Source organism: Saccopteryx bilineata, chromosome 2, assembly GCF_036850765.1.
Source record: "Saccopteryx bilineata isolate mSacBil1 chromosome 2, mSacBil1_pri_phased_curated, whole genome shotgun sequence".
NCBI classification, from domain to species: Eukaryota; Metazoa; Chordata; class Mammalia; order Chiroptera; family Emballonuridae; genus Saccopteryx; species Saccopteryx bilineata.
Genome location: NC_089491.1, coordinates 164,843,286 through 164,862,223, shown reverse-complemented (window position 1 = coordinate 164,862,223; position 18,938 = coordinate 164,843,286). Strand labels below are relative to the sequence as shown.

The following is an 18,938-nucleotide window of genomic DNA, read 5'->3' as shown; positions in this document are numbered from 1 at the left end:
TATGGCGATGTCATGTATTGTGCTTCAGTCTCATTGGCAGTTGAGGCTCATTAGCATTTATAGGCTCCGACAGTGAGAGAGTCTGTGTTCCTGGAGCCTCTCTCCTAGTCTTCCTTCCTCAGTTAGTAGCCTGATAATCCAGCTATGGGGTTGCTGCTGCCTCTGCCTGGATTGTAAGAGGCTCAAAGAGCTGGCAACTCCCCACTCTATTCCCACTCAGCGCAGGGCTCTGGGTAAGGCTCAGTCAGTCAGAGCTGCTAGCATAATCAGGCGGGGTTTCTGCCCACTCAAAGACCTCTGGCTCTGCCACTCTATCCGGTAACATGGGCGGGCACCCACTTCCGGGGCGCTTGGAGTAAACTCTCACTCACTATCTGCGCGCGCAGACCAGGATGTCAGGCCGGAAGTCTCGCCCTCTTAGTAAAACTGCCTGCCCTCACTGAAAAGTTCCAGCCTTGGAATGGGCTCTCGCTCTGTCCCCATGTACAGCTTTTTCAAGGCACTGGGGCAGCCTGAGACTCCGCCCTCGGCCCACACAAAGGCCCCCGACTCTGCCCCTCCGTGGGACAACACGGGCTCCCACTCTCGAGGTGCTGGGAGGTGTCTCCTGCCCACTCTCCATGCACGCAGACCAGGATGTCAGGCCAGAAGTCTTGCCCTCTGAGTGAAATCCCCCGCCCGCACTGAAAAGTTCCAGCGTTGGAATTAGCTCTTGCTCCCTTCCCGTGCGCGGCTCCCTCAGGGCACTGGGGCGGCCTGAGATTCCGCTTTTTGGCCCACACAAAGGCCCCTGACTCTGACCTTCTGTGGGATAACATGGGCAGGCACTGCTGAGGCACTCGGAGGAATTTCTCGCTCACTATCTGCACGAGCAGACCAGGATATCAGACCAGCGGCCTCACCCTCTGAGTGAAAACCCCGCCCGTACGGAAAAGTTCCAGCATTGGAATTAGTTCTCGCTCCCTCCCTCTGTGCGGCTCTCCCAGGGTGCTGGGGTGGCCTGAAGGCTTTCGGCCCACACAAAGACCTCTGACTCTGCCTCTCTGTGGGGTAACACGGGTGCAGCCTCCCGGGGCTTTGGAAGGAATCTCTCGCCCACTATCTGCGTGCGCCGACCAGGAGATCGGGTAAAATGGCTGCCCTGCTTGTCTTTCTTTGTCTGGGTTTGGTGCGAGTGTTAGCTGTATTGCCCGGGTTGCCACAGGAACAGTTTTTTCTCGGCTTGGATCTCCGTGCCACAGCCTGGTTCAGCCGTTTGTGCCACGGCCTGGATCTATTCACCCCCTTTGCCCGCCTTAGTTTCTATATTCTCAGTTTCCAGTGAAAGCCGCCCTGTTTAGGTTAATGAGGAAGGCGTAGCATTTCTTACTTTCTATTTCCTTCAGGGTTTGGTTATATATTTAGCCAATTTTTCACTCGATCATACCGTTGGCTGTATTGCGAAACATCTGGAGGCTCCAAGGATAGGTTTTTCTGTTTCTGGTTGAAGATCTTGTTGAGTTTTGGGGGAGATTTATCGGTATCGCTTCCTACGCCGTTATTACTCTGACGTCATCACCCTATTCCATAATTTATTTATGGGTATTTTTTAAGGCAACTGTCCACTTTAGGACTGTTAGTCTAGGTAAACTTTTTAGGGATACAGAGACTGCAATATATCACAGTAACAGAAAAACAAGGAGGAATATTTTCCCTCAGAAAATCTCCCTCACTCACTGAATGTGACCTGTGGCCATGATTGTGTGATATGGACAGAGGGAGGCACTTTAGGCTCCTGAAGTGGAGATTGGTCAAGGGTCTCTCAGAATAAGTAGTTGCCCTCTCATATGATTTAGGCCTGAGTTCAAATATCACCTCAGAGGGGCCTTTGCTGACCCCCCTATTAAAGTAGTCTTCTCTTACATGTCTTTATCCTATTTTGTTTCATTTCTGCTAACACTTATCGCTGTCAGAAATCTTATCCATTTACTGATTTATGTGTTTATTGCCTGTTTCCTCTTAGTAGGCTGTAATCTGAATGACAGGAATTTTCACTGTTTTGCTGAATACTATATTTCTAATGTTTTAAGAGAATTATGCCATTCACATAGTAGGTGCTCAGAGACCACTGTGAAATGGAAGTGAAAGTACACCCAATTTTAATATCAAGATAACTGATAATATTGATGTTCCTTTTGTAAACCTCTGATTATTTTCTAAATGTTCCTCACAATGCTCAGATGTTACTTCGACACTCTGGGAAGAGGACATGAAGGGTGTGGAGAGGCCTTGTTCATGAGCTCAACTTGCCTGAGAGCCATGGCTTACTATCACTAGTAAAATTCTCAAGCTGATTTTTAAAGTTGTATTGAACTTATAAGGAGGCAAACACAAAAACTTAATGATTATTTTCCCCAATTCAAGTACCTTTAAATATTTTTTTCTGATAATAAACATAAAACAGCCTCAGTGTAAAACACAGAAAATACAGAAGTGCCAAGGAGAAAGTGGACATCATGTGCAAGCTCATTATATGGAGATAGCTACTATTGGAAAATTCAATTTAGTATAGAACTTTCTAAACATTTTTCTATGCATACGTACACACACACACACACACACACTTAATAATATATCATGGCAACATAGTCATTCTACTAACCATGTGTTGACATAGTATCTCATTATAAGAATGTATTTTAACTATTTAATCAATTTTTTATTCATGGACATTTAGGTTGATCATAGTTTTGCTTTTATAAATAAGTCTTCAGTAATGCATTTTTATGATCTTGTACAAATTTTTAACATAATTTCTAAAAGTGGAATTGAGAATCAACGTGTATGCCCATTTTGCTTTTCAGTTACAAGTGACATTCCATTTTACATTTTACCTAACATGAGGAGACAGGCATTAGTTTTCAGCCCTTAACTTTACATTACCATTATAGTAAATCACATCACGTTTACATCAGAAGCAGGAGGGCTCTGTTCAGAGGTCACACTGTGTTGACTGGAGAAGCTCAGAGATGGAAAGACATGCACAGGACAGGATATTCAGTTCCCAAGCAAGAGCTTAGTGACCATCACAGATAAGGTATGTGAAAATAATGCTATATGTAAGGATTTTTCTTCCTTTTAAAAAGCTCTCTACTTACTAACTCAAAGATATCAGCACAAAGCCCTAGGCCTGGGGCACAGTTCTATAAACACACGCATGAGTGTGCAAAGCTCGGAGGTGCCAGTGCTTGCCTTTTCACAGTTTCTTTGATCCATTTGAACACATTTTGAGTTTAGCAGCAGCTCTAGTAAATATATAAACATGCCCATTTCACAACAGAATTTTAAGTAAATAACCAGTATCTTAAATTTAGATCAGAGAAAATAAACTGAGTGCAATGCTTTTAAAGATTAATTTTTGTAAATCTTGAGGAATGATCACATCTATACAAAAAAATGACCAAGAGCCTAGGAAGTGTATAGACCCACACTGTCCAATAAGGTAGCTACCAGCCATGTGTGGCGATTGAGCACTTTAGATGTGGCTCTAGTCTCTTATTGAAATAGTAACATTTAGGGTATGTGGTGTTAAATAAAGGGCACTACTAAAATTAAGTTTATTTTCTTTTTATATTTTTAATGTGGCCACTAGAAAATTTTAAAGTACATATGTGGTTTGCAGTATAGCTCTGTTGGACAACATTGGTATAAATAGTGAATGAACTTTTTCACACTTTAAAAATGTTATAATTTCATTTCAGTTTCATAACTATTTACAAAAGTTATAAGAACTTAATGTGAATTATAGCTGAAGAATATTTTAAACATTCACTCTCTTAATCTTGTTAATGTTTCTTTTTTTTAATTGAATTTTACTTGGATGACACTGGCTAACATAATCATACAGGTTTCAGGTGCCCAGCTCCACAACATATCTCTGTGCACTGTGTGGTGTGTTCACCCCCAAGTCACATCTTCACCCATACCATTTATCCCCCTATACTTTTCCACATCACCCCCTACTCAAAATCACCACAATGTTGTCCAGGTCCATTAGGTTATTTTTTGTCCTTTTTTGCTCTATCCTTCCACCAATGTTTTTTATTTCTAGTGTGTTGTCTTGACCAATTCAGCTTTTACTTCAGTTCATTAAACCAACTCAAAGTCAGTAATTTCAACTTGAGGTAGAAATCAGGAAGAACCTGGAAGGGACTGTAGGTTTCTTGGTAGCTTAGCTCTTTTACAAACCGAGTGTGTCTGCACCAGCCTGTGCTGGCCTCTTTATTGTTGTGGGTTTCAATTCTTAAATTCTTAAAGCTATATAGGAATTCTAAGAGCAGGGCTTTAAAGCCAGAGAGCCAAATTTCTCATCATGACTATCACAAAAACCTCTGGGCCTCTTGTCCCCATCTGTAAAATGAAGAAATATGCACACTTGTGTGCACACACACGCACGTGCACACACACACACACATAGGCACATACAACAATACAACAATATGCCTAGCACAATAAGGAATCAAGGTGTGATTATTTTATTCTAAAGTCCATGTTCCTTCTGCTCTATTAAATTATCATTTATTCTCTATGCTTTGTAGGCTCATTGTGGTGGCTTGTAGCCCTAACTAAGGAAATAAAATTAATGCTCTTTACCTATTATTTAAATAGATGTGCATATACATACATGTTTAATTTTAATTAAAAAAATTTAAATATATATATTTAGACCCACATAAATTAGCCGAACTGATCGTTGACAAAGGTGCACAAGCAATTCAATGGAGGAAGGATAGCCTGGCATTTCAACAAATGGTACCAAAGGGCTTGAATATCAACAGACAAAAGAAAACAACAAAATGAACTTGCCCTAAAACTCACACCTTATCCAAAAATTAACTCAAAATGGATCACAGACTTAAATGAATAATATAAAACTATAAAGCAAGAAAATCTTTGGAATCTTGTATTCTTGGACTTGAACTAAAAGCATGATTCATAAAAGGAAAAATTGATAAATAGTACCTCAACAAAATTTAGAAGTTTGCTCTGTGAAGGACCCTATTAAGAAGATGAAAAGACAAGTTACAGATTTGGAGAAAGTATTTGCGAACCATATATTCAATGAGGACTTGTATCTAAAATATATTTTTAAAAACTGAAAACTTTACATTTTATAAAACAGTCCACTTAGGAAATGGGCAAAATATATGGGCAAAAATTTCACTGAAGAGGATATACAGATGGCAAATAAGCACACAAAAAATGTTCAACATAATTAGCTAATGAGAAATTATATATAAAACCATAGTGGAAGGTTACTATACACCTGTTAGAATATCTAAAATTTTAATTGACCAATACCAAGTGTTAGCAAGAATTGGAGAAACTGGGTCACTCAACATTGCTGGTAAGAATGTAAAATGGTGTAACCATTCTAGAAAATAATTTTCTAATTTCCTTTAACACCACATAACTCATCAATTGTAACTTGGGCATTTATCACAGAAAAATGAAAACCTATATTCACACAAAAACCTGTACATAATTATTCATAACAGCTTTATTTATTTTTTTTATTTTATTTTTTGTATTTTTCTGAAGCTGGAAACGGGGACAGTCAGACAGACTCCCGCATGCGCCCGACCAGGATCCACCCGGCACGCCCACCAGGGGCGACACTCTGCCCACCAGGGGGCGATGCTCTGCCCCTCTGGGGCATCGCTCTGCCGTGACCAGAGCCAGTCTAGCGCCTGGGGCAGAGGCCAAGGAGCCATGCCCAGCGCCCGGGCCATCTTTGCTCCAATGGAGCCTTGGCTGCGGGAGGGGAAGAGAGAGACAGAGAGGAAGGAGGGGGGGTGGAGAAGCAAATGGGCTCTTCTCCTATGTGCCCTGGCCGGGAATCGAACCCGGGTCCCCCGCATGCCAGGCCGACGCTCTACCGCTGAGCCAACCGGCCAGGGCCCATAACAGCTTTATTCATAATGGCCCAAAGTGGAAATAATTCAAATTTCCTTCAATGGATAAAGGACAAACTGTGCTATATCCACACAATGGAACTAATCAACAATAAAAGGGAACAAATTAATACATGCTCAAGGAAACTATGCTCAGGGAAAAAAACCAGTCTCAATAAAATTATATATTATATGAGTCTATTTATGTACCATTTTAAAATTGAGGTAACATTATAGAGATGGAGAACAGATTAGTGGCTGCCTGGGATTAGGGATGGTGTAGATAGGAGTAGGTATGGCTCTGAAAGGGTGGCAGGAGGCAGCTTTGTGCTGATAGAACAATGCATTTTGATTGTGTTGGTAGTTGTATGAAGCTCATATGTGATAAAATTGCAAACACACACATACACACAAATGAGGGTGTGTATAACTGGTAAAATCTGAATTAGCTTTGTGGATTGTATTACTGTTAGTTTCCTGGTTTCGACAGTGTACCATAATTATACAAAATGTCAACATGGGGGGAGGTGGAGTGATGGTGTCACAGATTTCCTTATACATTTCTTTGCAATTTCTTATAAATCTATAAGTATTTCAAAATAAAAAAGTTTTTAAAAATCTACAGTATTTTATGATCCCTTTATATTAAATGTAGTCTCTGAGGTTTATATATATTATTGCAATAAAACTATATAAAGTCATGTGGGTTTATGGTAACACAGAAGGTAACATCAGTACACCTTGGCAATAAAGTTACAGAGGTTTTCTAAAAACATAATTACCTAATATAATTTTAAGTTCATTTGACTAAGCTAACAGGACCAAGAACAGCAGAAAAAAATCTTATCAAGGCAAAGAAATTGAGTATATGAGATTAATACTGATAATTGTACATGCATTAGCTAGCAAATTATATATCACATTCTAAAAACAAAAAGCACAACTAGTGTGACAGTGAATTTTGCCAATATTATAAACACTTTAAATAACAAATACTTTTAAAAAAACCCAGCTTCTGTTTGTGATCAGTATGGCTCTATCTTGATGTTATGAGTTTACTGTGCATGGCATAGTTCTTCATTTGAGAAGTAGATATAAAACAAAACTTGAAACACTATTATAAGAAGTAAAATAAACTCTGAGTTCCTCTGTCCTAACACAATTGTTTCATTGTTTCATTTTATCTTCTCCCCATGTTTATGTATTTTTACATATTTATACTTACAATGTAAATTTCAATAAGTAGTCTAAAATATACCACTAATGGCTGAATTGTGCCCTCTTTAAATTCATATGTTGAATTTCTAGTTCCTCACATTACAGCTCTATTTGGAGTTAAGGTCCTTTAAGTAATTATGAAATTTAAATGGGTGGGCTCTAATCCAGTATGACTAGTGTCCTTATAAGAAGAGGAAATTTGGAAACACATACAGGGGAAGATGATGAGAAGACAGGGAGAAGATGATCACCCATAAGCCAAATCAAGAAGTTTGGAACAGATCCATTTATTCGTTATGGTCCTCAGAAGAAACCAACCCAGCTGACACCATGCTCTCAGACTTCTAGCCTTCAGAACTGTGAGAAAATAAATTTCTATTGGTTAAGCCACCAGAGTTAAGTTCTAGACTATCGTACCTTGTTACAGCAGCCCTTGCAAACTAATAAATATAGTAAATGTTACATCTCAGGAGACAGACCACAGCAAACCCAAAGTGAATTTTATAAGTTTTATTGCAAACCTGCGCAGGGACTGCAGGCAACCCACGCAAGGGAACACTGCAGCCCCGAGCTTCTAAAATGGCTCCTTTTTAAAGGGTGGCTAGCTAGGCTGAGCAAGCAAGCAGCGTTTACAAGGGCAGGAGAGGTGCGATTAGCTGACCTTATTCTTGGCTAAGTCTCTAGGGCTTCCTGGATGTTGGCTACATAGAGTTCTGTGGAAAATATTGCTACATTTCTAATGGTTGTTTATCTTTTTTTCCTCCAGCCATGTACTAGATGTACTCAGTTTTCATGGCTGGTGGCCTGCACCGCTTGTCCTAAGATGTCACAGTAAACTTCATACACATTCTATAACATTATTCAGATACTTCAAAAGATTTTCACATTAAAATAAATTTAGGTTTTAAAATCAAAGTCCAAAACAAACAGTATTCCTAGAAAAAGGCATTGCTAAATATCTTCTTATTGACAAAGTATGCTGAATATTAAATTGCAGTATGAGTGAAATATTTCCCTTTTTTAATGAGTGAGCATCACTTTATAGAATCAATATTTTTAACTTTAAATGTTCATTGATTAGGTTTTCTTAACCCAGAGCATACCTATTCAATAAAAGAAATTTCAGAAAAAAAGTAGTAATACAACAAGGCAGAATATTTTAACAAGTGTGGACGCATTTTGTTTTTACTCTCAAAATAGCTACTATTGAATAGCCCTTGAACTTTTAGAACTCAAGTCCTGAATTAGGCTTAGAAGTGCTATACACATTTTTCATAAAATAGATGAAATTAGATAAAGAGGCCTATTTACTTAACCTATTAAAAATGTTTGCTTTCTATGTATGTGTGTATTTACTGCCTGACCTGACATTAAACAATCTGGGGCTCAAAATGTTTGCCCCTGCAGTGAAGGGTGAGCTGAGGCAAGCATGTATTCAGGATCTGCAACTAGTGGTAGCACCAGGAACTATGTAGAAGCTTGCTCAGTAATGCCTTTACTTCTTCAGTAGGTATTTATTGAGCTTCTATTAACTCTAGGATATTGTAGTAGAAATTATGGAGATAATAAAAAATGAGTAAGTTATTTCCTCTGGCTTAAAATGACTTATAGTCCAATAGGAGATCACATGTATGCATATGATAGAAATGGTATAGATTTCCAGGCGGGCAGCATAGGAGCCATGGTAGGCCTAATGTTTGAGGTTAGGTGGACCTCCTTCATGGGTGGTGCTGAAACAGGGAAAGAACAAGGTGGGAACAATGACCAGAATAGGTTGGTCTGGTGGAGATCATAGTTTCTGAACTCCAGATTGGGATACATGACTGACAAGCATGAAATTGTATTAATGATGAAAATAGGATTGAATATTGGACACCAGGATTACCATATGGAGATGCAGTTTGCCTTGAGAGAATTAATTCACCTCCCTTCAGTCTACTCTCTTAATTTCATATTAGAAAAATTGAAGCTCCTGTTAGTTTTGAAATCTTGCTGTACTTTTTTATGTGTTATAATATATTTGACAAATGAATCTGTACTGCAGATTCTTATTCTTTTAATGTCAGACAAAAAGTCATGTTGACACGAGTACAGTAGTTATTTTAGAGACAGGCAGCAGTGTACACTAACAAGAGTCAGCCTGCTAACCCTAGCAGCATTATTCTGGCAAATGATAAACAGGTGACAGCATGTGCTCCTCTGCAGTGTCACTGTGACTTAAACATAGATGGGTACGGTTAGAGGAAAGTACAGTTTATTCAGTCATAAGCAGCTACCTTTATGGCTATACAAATACCCAGGAAGAGTTCTTAGGTCTACAGAAAAATTATAATGTTCTTTCCCAGCTTAATGTACTAGTGTGTTAGTTTTTCTCACACAAATGTATGTATATCCATAAGTTTTTAGATGTGTTTAGCTATTTTTAGAAAAAAATACTGCTATTAGAATATGTTCTGTGATTATGTAATGTATCGTAATTACTGGAACATGGTAGACCTCAATTTATTTGGTTCCTGCCAATTTATTTCTCCAGGCTTTCTATTTTAAGCAGGAGTTACAAGTGAAGAAGGTGCCAGAGCCTATGTGCTCATGACCTAGGTGTGTCTTACATGCCACTTTTTCTTCTGGACAAATGTTTCCCCACAGAAGACATTTTGCTTTTCCCTCCTTAAACCACGTTCCTGATTCTGCTTAGCCCCATCTTTTAAGACATGCCCTGGTCTCTGTGCCCTGTTCTAGGATACTGCTTTACTTCTCAGTGACCACTTGCTTGCCATTTTGCCTCTGCTGCCATCTCTGTCCTGTTGATCTCTACTTTTGGTTTTCATTGGCCCATGTGGCTGCTATTTTTGCAGCAATGGCTCCAAGACCAATAAACCAAGACAACTTTCTTTGACATCTAATCACACACTACACCCATCATGTGGCCCAGAATGACCTAGGCAAGGAAAGGAATACCAGGTGAACTCTCTGGACAAGCAGGCTGTCCAGACTTTCACCTACTCATCATTTCAATTCATTGTGTTTGTGCATTTTTTTTACTATTTTATTATTCTTATGTGCATTTGTATATTTTAACAGTGTGGTTTAAGGCAGCAGTGCTAAAAAGGCTGATGAAGGGAGAACTTGTTAATTATTCTGAAGGATAACATGCTACAGCATTTCTCATGAAATTATATAAAATTACTACAGTTAAACCTTCATAATGCTGTGAAGGCATATTTTTATTAAATTTAATATAAATAGCTAGTAATGAAATTTTATTACTATGATGAAATTCTGGTCTCATTTTCAGGGCACAGAGTATTATTAAAATCATTAAGCTATATTATACTATGTCCATAAATCTATAAATTCATTAGTTCTAGACATTGCATTCTTTTATTCCTCTCTACCCCTACCTTTCCTCATAATTTGTATAGATGTATCCTACTTACTCTCCTGGAAATGCCAGCCAGTCGGCTCATGCTAACTAGTACATTTAAATTTACTTTTCTGGGTCATGTTGCCAAGAAAACAATTTAATTTCAGTAAAACCCAGAACATTGCACAGATATGTTATTTATTTACAAAGCAGGCCAAATTGCCATTTAGTAAAATTTATTTAATTTATTTTTCTGAAGCTGGAAATGGGGAGAGACAGACAGACTCCCGCATGCACCCGACCGGGATCCACCCGGCTTGCCCACCAGGGGGCGACGCTCTGCCCACCAGGAGGGGATGCTCTGCCCCTCCGGGCGTCGCTCTGTTGCGACCAGAGCCACTCTAGCGCCTGAGGCAGAGGCCAAGGAGCCATCCCCAGCGCCTGGGCCATCTTTGCTCCAATGGAGCCTCGGCTGTGGGAGGGGAAGAGAGAGACAGAGAGGAAGGAGAGGGGGAGGGGTGGAGAAGCAGATGGGTGCTTCTCCTGTGTGCCCTGGCTGGGAATCGAACCCGGGACTTCTGCACGCCAGGCCGACACTCTACCACTGAACCAACCAGCCAGGGCCCACATTTAGTAAAATGTAAAGGCTTAAAAAAAAAGCTAGAAGGTATCATGCATTGTTCAGCAATGCAATTTTTTTCTTGTTTCTTTTTCAGAGTAACCACTAAATTTAAATTTAACCTTTTGGTTTGGTGTTACTACACTCTCAGGAAAGTCATCTTGGCTTTCAACAATTAATTTTCTAGAAGACAATAATCATTTTTTTGACAATCTTTTGTGATTCAGTGTTGCCTATTTATTAACTTTGAAATTTTCTTTACAGAAATAGAGATACTAAATAAAAGTTTGGCAGTGTCCCAGAAAAATAAGGTATGTCTTGAAGAGGAAATGAAAAATCTGAAGTTGTTGTCAGATGCGACCATACTAAGATCTCAGCAGATTCAGTCATCAAAACAACAGGAAGAAAACTTACAAACCAGATGCTATGACTTGCAAAAGAAAGTACTAGGTAATTTTTCTTTTTGCAGTTGTTAGCAACTAGCCATAATAAATATCTAATTTTTTGTGTGTGCATGTGTGTGTGTGACAGAGACAGAGACAGAGACAGAGGGGATAGATAGGGACAGACAGACAGGAAGGGAGAGAGATGAGACGCATCAATTCTTCACTGCAGCTCCTTAGTTGTTCATTGTTTGCTTTTTCATATGTGCCTTGACCTAGGGGCTACAGCAGACAGAGTGACCCCTTGCTCAAGCCAGTGACCTTGGGCTCAAGATGGTGAGCTGTGCTTAAACCAGATAAGCACATGCTCAAGCTGGTGACCTCAGGGTTTTGAACCTGGTCCAATGCTCTATCCACTGCGCCACCTCCTGGTCAGGCTCTAAATAAAATTTCTTTTAAAATCACAACAAAAATCTTGTTTTCATTATCTTGTGTTCCAAATGTGCCTAATTATTAGTAATTGTCATTAACTGTTTGTGATCAGTGTTCACTATCATCCCTTCCTATTCTGCCATTTAAAGTTAGTAAGACAAGTGGGGATTTTTTTTTTTTTTTTGTATTTCTCTGGAGTTGGAAATGGGGAGGTAGTCAGACAGACACCCACATGCACAGGTGGGATTCTCCTGGCACACCCACCAGGGGGTGATGCTTTGCCCATCTGGGGCATTGCTCTGTTGCAACCAGAGCCATTCTAGCGCCTGAGGCAGTGGCCTTGGAGCCATCCTCAGTGCCCGGGCCAACTTTGCTCCAATGGAGCCTTGGCTGCAGGAGGGGAAGAGACAGACAGAGAGGAAAGAGAGGGGGAGGGGTGGAGAAGCAGATGGGGGCTTCTCCTGTGTTCCCTGGCCGGGAATTGAACCCAGGACTCCTGCCGCCAGGCCAACACTCTACAACTGAGCCAACTGGCCAGGGCCGACAAGTGGGGATATTAAAGATGTTTTAAGTATGAAGTAAGATTTAAGGAAAACAAAGTGAAATTTACCTTAGTCTGTCATTATCTCAGTGGACTGGTGGTTTAGCTGCTGAAGGAAAATATAGCATATGCTGTTTACAAAATGTATCCAGATTTATAGTCACTTGTTCATTTTCCCAAGTGAAAAGATTTGCATTGTGTTTTGGGCACCTTGTTTCTTTTCACGTCAGAGGAATGAGTATCTTTGCAGTAAGGCTATGGCATATGCATTTTTTCCTGAAGGCAGCATGGAATGATTGAAAATTGATAATCATGAGGCTGATACAATAAAGCAATGTTTTAGCAAAATCAAGCTGTTAGCAATGAATTTTGGTGTTCCAAACACCAAGTGATTGAGCCAAGTATTTAGAAAATATCTTTATTGGTAACCCATCCCAGAGACTAATCATAAGAAACTGATGTAGGGAAGGGAAGTAACATTATTAAGGACCTAATGTGTACAAGACACCAGGCTAGCATTGTATTTAAGTTCAGTTCTCACAGTGACCATGAAAAGTGAGTGTAAGTATCCCATCTTACAGAATAGAGAATTAAAGCCCAGAGAAGTAATAGGCCTGTGTTCCATATAGTTGTTAAATAGCAGGGAGCAAAAGCAAACTTGGCACTCTCCATGATGACCACAGTGGAAAGGCTAAGGTAGAATCAGGCTTGAGAAGACTACCTAGGACAAGGAAGGTGAACACCTGGCTGAGTGGAAGGGAGAGAAGGAAGCCAGAGAGCTCTAAAACCTCTTTGCTTGGCAGTCTTTAATGATAACAGGACAACACAGACTAGGGAGATAGAGAGAGAAACTGATATTAGAAGGGAAGTTGAGTCATGTAAGTCTGGAAGCAATATGAAACCGGTTACAAATTTAAAAATCATGTATTTTAATGTTCTTTGAATTAGCTTTTCAGAGATTTTGTCAATTTTTAATTAAATTATTTGAAATGTCCTTGATAATTTTTAAGAGCAATTTGTACAGTATAGTAATTATTTATCTTCTATAGGAACTTTATTTTTAATGTATAATTTATCACTGATTTTTACAGTAAATTTCACCATATCAAAATTTTTCATTTTGGTATGACCAAATTACTATCTTATATTGTTTCTTGTTAGTCTTCACTAAAACAGTCTTTCTCAGTCTTAGATTATACATATGGAATTTATTTTTTTATATGGTGTGAGATATGGGGGTTCAGTTTTACTCTTTTTATATTAATAGTTATATCAGTATTATGTATTAAATAATTATCGCTTTCCCACTAGGTAGAACTACGACCTGTCATACCTTAAAATTTCATATATTTCTGTTCCACTAATTAATTTGATATAATTAATATCATATTCATTTGAATATAATGACTGAATGGCATATTCTCATAACTGGTTAAGTTTTTTCTCTCTCTCCACTTTTCTTACTTCTTAAATATATATTTGAAGGCATTCTTCTATTTGAACTTTATGATCACTTGTTTGCCTCTAAATAAAGACTCTGATATATACCGAGTAAAGTTTTTCTCCTTCAGTCTTTATAGTTTTCTTACATGTTTACAGGCAGTTGTTTTCCCACATAAGCTTTAAGGTAATTTTATTTCCAATAGTGATTCTAATTGAAATTGAATTATATTTATATAATAACTTTTGGAGAATTGACATTTTTGGCGATATTGCTTTCTTAATATTATAAAAGTCTTCTCATTAAAGAATAATGTATGTTTTTTCCTTTCTTTAAATGTCCTTTATTTTATTTAATGCATTTTTACATTTTTATTTCAATATGTTTGCCATTCTTGAATTTATGACTATCATTTGGTAGCTACTGTGAATAATCTTTTTTCATTTTCTTGGTATTTGTTAATAAGATAGAGAAAGGCTATTGATGTATATTTGTCTTATACCCATCAAAATTCTCATATTTAATTCCAATTGTATTTTATTAGTGTCTCTAGGATTTTCTAGATATGTAGTTATATCACCAACCCCCATACTCTCTCCCCAATTTTTTCATTCTTTTCCAATGTTTATACCTGTTATTTTTCTCTTATTCATCTCTCTTTTAATTTTAATGGGGTGATAAGTCAGGGTACATAGGTTCAGAGAAAACATCTCAAGGTTATTTTGACATTTGATTATGTTGCCCCTCACCCAAAGTCAAATTGTCTTCCATCACCTTCTATCTGGTTTTCTTTGTTCCCTTTCCCTTCCTCTACCACTTCCCTTCTCCCCCCACCCCCAGTAACCACCACACCCGTGTCCATGAGTCTCATTTTTATATCCCACCTATGAATGGAATTATATAGTTCTTAGTTTTTTCTGATTTACTTATTTCACTCAATATAACATTATTAAGGGTCATCCATGTTGTTGTAAATGATTCAATGTCATCATTTCTTATGACTGAGTAATATTCCATAGTATATATGTACCACATCTTCTTTATCCAATCATATATTGAAAGGCTTTTTGGTTGTTTCCATGTCTTGGTCACCATGAACAATGCTGCAATAAATATGGGGCTGCATGTGTCTTTACATACCAATGTTTTTGAGTTTTGGGGTATATACCCAGTAGAGGGATTGCTGAGTCATATGGTAGCTCTATTTTTAATTTTTTTGAGGTACCACCATACTTTCTTCCATAATGGTTGTACTAATTTATGTTCCCACCAACAGTGGATGAGGGTTCCTTTTTCTCCACAGCCTCTCCAACACTTATTACCTGTCTTGTTAATAATAGCTAATCTAACAGGTGTGAGGTGGTATCTCATTGCAGTTTTGACTTGCATTTCTCTAATAACTAATGAAGATGAGCATCTGTTTGTATATCTGTTGGCCATTTGTATTTCTTCCTGGGAGAAGAGTCTGTTCATGTCCTCTTCCCATTTTTTTTTATTGGATTATTTGTTTGTTGTTATATATTGTTTGTTGTATATTGTTTGTTGTTTATTGTTGTATATATACAATATACAATATATTGTATGTTGTATGTTGTTTGTTGTTTGTTGTTGTATTTGTCTTGTATATATAAGTTCTTTGTATATTTTGGATATTAGGCCTTTATCTGAGCTGTTGATTGAAAATATCATCTCCCATTTAGTTGGCTATTTGTTTTGTTGGCAGTTTCTCTTGCTGTGAAAAAGCTTCTTAGTCTGACTTAGTCCCATTCATTTACCTTTGCCTTCATTTCTCTTGCCTTTGGAGTCAAATTCATAAAGTGCTCCTTGTAACCAAGGTCCATGAGTTTAGTGCCTATGTTTTCTTCTATGTACTTTATTATTTCAAGTCTTATATTTAGGTCTTTGATCTACGTTGAATTAATTTTAGTACAAGGGAACAAACTGTAGTCGAGTTTCATTCTTTTGCATGTGGCTTTCCAGTTTTCCCAGTACCATTTGTTGAAGAGGCTTTCTTTTCTCCATTGTGTGTTGTTGGCCCCTTTATTGAAAATTTTTTGACCATATATATATGTGGTTTTATTTCTGGGCTTTCTATTCTATTCCATTGGTCTGAATGTCTATTTTTCTGTCAATACCATACTGTTTTTTTTTTTTTTTTTTCTGAAGCTGGAAACAGGGAGAGACAGACAGACTCCCGCATGCACCCGACTGGGATCCACCCGGCACGCCCACCAGGGGCGATGCTCTGCCCACCAGGGGGCGATGCTCTGCCCATCCTGGGCGTCGCCATGTTGTGACCAGAGCCACTCCAGCGCCTGGGGCAGAGGACACAGAGCCATCCCCAGCGCCCGGGCCATCTTTGCTCCAATGGAGCCTTGGCTGCGGGAGGGGAAGAGAGAGACAGAGAGGGAAAGTGCGGCGGAGGGGTGGAGAAGCAAATGGGTGCTTCTCCTGTGTGCCCTGGCTGGGAATCGAACCCAGGTCCTCCGCACACTAGGCCGACGCTCTACCGCTGAGCCAACCGGCCAGGGCTATACCATACTGTTTTGATTGTCATCACTCTATAATATAATTTGAAGTCAGGTATTATAATGCCCCCAGCTTTGTTCTTTTTTCTTAGGATTGCTTTGGCTATTCGGTCTTTTCTATAGTTCCATATAAATCTGATGATTTTTTTGTTCCATCTCTTTAAAATATGACATTGAAATTTTGATGGGAATTGCATTAAATTTGTATATTGCTTTGGGTAATATAGTCATTTCAACTATATTTATTCTTCCTATCCAGAAACAAGGATTATTTTTCCATTTCATTTTATCTTTTTTGATTTCCCTTAACAATGCTTTGTAGTTTTCATTATATAGGTTTTTTACATTCTTTATTATGTTTATTCCTAGGTATTTTTTGTTGTTGCTACCATGAAGGGCATTGTTTTTTTGAGTTTGTTTTCTGATATTATATTGTTGGTATATACGAAGGCAATGGACTTTTGTATATTAATTTTGTATCCTGCGGCCTTACTGTATTGGTTTATTTTTTCTAGTAGTCTTTTTGTGGAGTCTTTCGATGTATAGGATGATATCATCTGCAAAAAGTGAAACCTTTGTTTCTTCTTTTCCAATATGATTGCCTCTTATTTCTTTCTCTTGTCTGATTGCTCTGGTTAGAACTTGTAGCACCACATTAAATAAGAGTGGAGAGAGTGGACAAACTTGTCTTGTTCCTGATTTTAGGGGAAAAGTTCTCCATTTTATGCCATTTAATATGATGTTAGCTGATGATTTATCATAAATAGCCTTTATTATGTTGAGATATTTTTCATCTATACCCATTTTGTTGAGTGTTTTAAACATAAAGTTCTGTTGTATTTTATTGAATGCCTTTTCTGCATCTATTGATTGGATTATGTGATTTTTCTTCTTTGTTTTGTTGATATGGTGTATTACATTAACCCAGGGGTCCAGAAACTATGGCTAGCGAGCCAGCTGTGGGTCTTTTGGTGGCTGAATCTGGCTCACAGACAAATCTTTAATAAAAAAATAACGTTAAAAATATAAAACATTCTCATGTATTATAATCCATTCATTTCCTACCACTCATGTTCATGGTTGTGGGTGGCTGGAGCCAATCACAGTGGTCCTCTGAGACAACACCAAATTTTTATTGAATAATGCATAACGTACATGGGTCATTGTGAGGTCAGGAAGTAAACTTTTCTTTTTTTAATCAAGTAGTCAGCTAGCTAATTGCAGAAACCCTTTTGATGAAGATGGCTAAAAGAAAAAATGATGAAGCTTGTTGTACTTTTCAGCAGGAATGGACAGAGGAATTTGCCTTTGTGGAGAGAGCAGGTTCTGCAGTGTGTCTAATATGCAATAATAAAATTGCATCGATGAAACAGTCAAATATAAAGCGGCACTTTGACACACGCCATACTACATTTGCATCAAAATATCCAGCAGGGGACAGCAGGAAGAAAGCATGTCAAGAGCTACTGTGCAGAGTGCAAGCTAGTCAGCAGCAACTCCGTGTTTGGACCCAACAAGGTGATTGGAATTCGGCTAGCTTTGCTGGTGCATTAGCAATTGTGAGAAACAGAAAGCCATTCATAGATGGGGAATATGCCAAAACATTCATGCTTGATGTTGCCAATGAACTTTTTGATGACTTTTCAGCTAAAGACAAGATAATTAAATGAATAAAAGACATGGCTCTGTCGGCAAGAACATCATGATGGCAAATCAAATTGAGGCAACACAAGTGAAGGACATAAATGCAGCACCATTCTTTTCTCTCACTTTGAATGAGTCAACAGACATAAGCTATTTATCCCAGTTCAGCATGATTGCAAGGTATGCTGTCAGTGACACACTATGTGAAGAAAGTCTTGCTGTTTTGCCTATGAAAGAAAACAAGAGGGAAGGAGTTATTCAAGTCTTTCACTGAGTTCTCTAAAGAAAAAAATCTACAGATGGATAAACTTATTTAGGTGTGTACTGGTGGTGCTCCATGCATGGTGGGAAAAACAGAAGATTCATAGTGCTTCTTCGTGAACATGAGAAGACACCCATCCTAAGTTTTCACTGCATCCTACATTAGGAGGTGCTTTGTGTTCAGATATGTGGTGAGCAGCTTGATGAGGTGATGTCACTGGTCATTCAGGTGGTCAACTTTATTGTTGTCCGAGCTTTAAATGATCACCAGTTTAAAACATTGCTGGATGAAGTTGGGAATAATTATCCTGGTCTGCTTCTGCACAGCAATGTGTGTTGGTTGTCAAGAGGGAAAGTGCTCAGCCATTTCGCAGCTTGTCTGAGCACAATCCAGACTTTTCTTGAAATGAAAAATGTCAAGCATCCTGAGTTAGCTAACACTGAGTGTCTCCTGAAGTTCTACTATCTCGTGGACATGACTGAACATCTGAAACAGCTCAATGTGAAAATGCAAAGTGTTGGAAATACAGTCTTATCCCTTCAACAAAGAGTGTTTACATTTGAAAACAAGCTG

The 18,938-nt window shown here is 38.5% G+C and overlaps 1 protein-coding gene across 1 annotated transcript in view; it reads left to right on the top strand.

The window, feature by feature from the left end:
• LEKR1 (leucine, glutamate and lysine rich 1) overlaps positions 1–18,938 on the top strand; it is a 230,207-nt gene that overhangs the window by 99,951 nt on the left and 111,318 nt on the right. Inside the window, 1 exon segment of the mRNA XM_066254409.1 lies at positions 11,399–11,584. Within this exon segment, the coding sequence (XP_066110506.1) occupies positions 11,399–11,584 (186 nt within the window).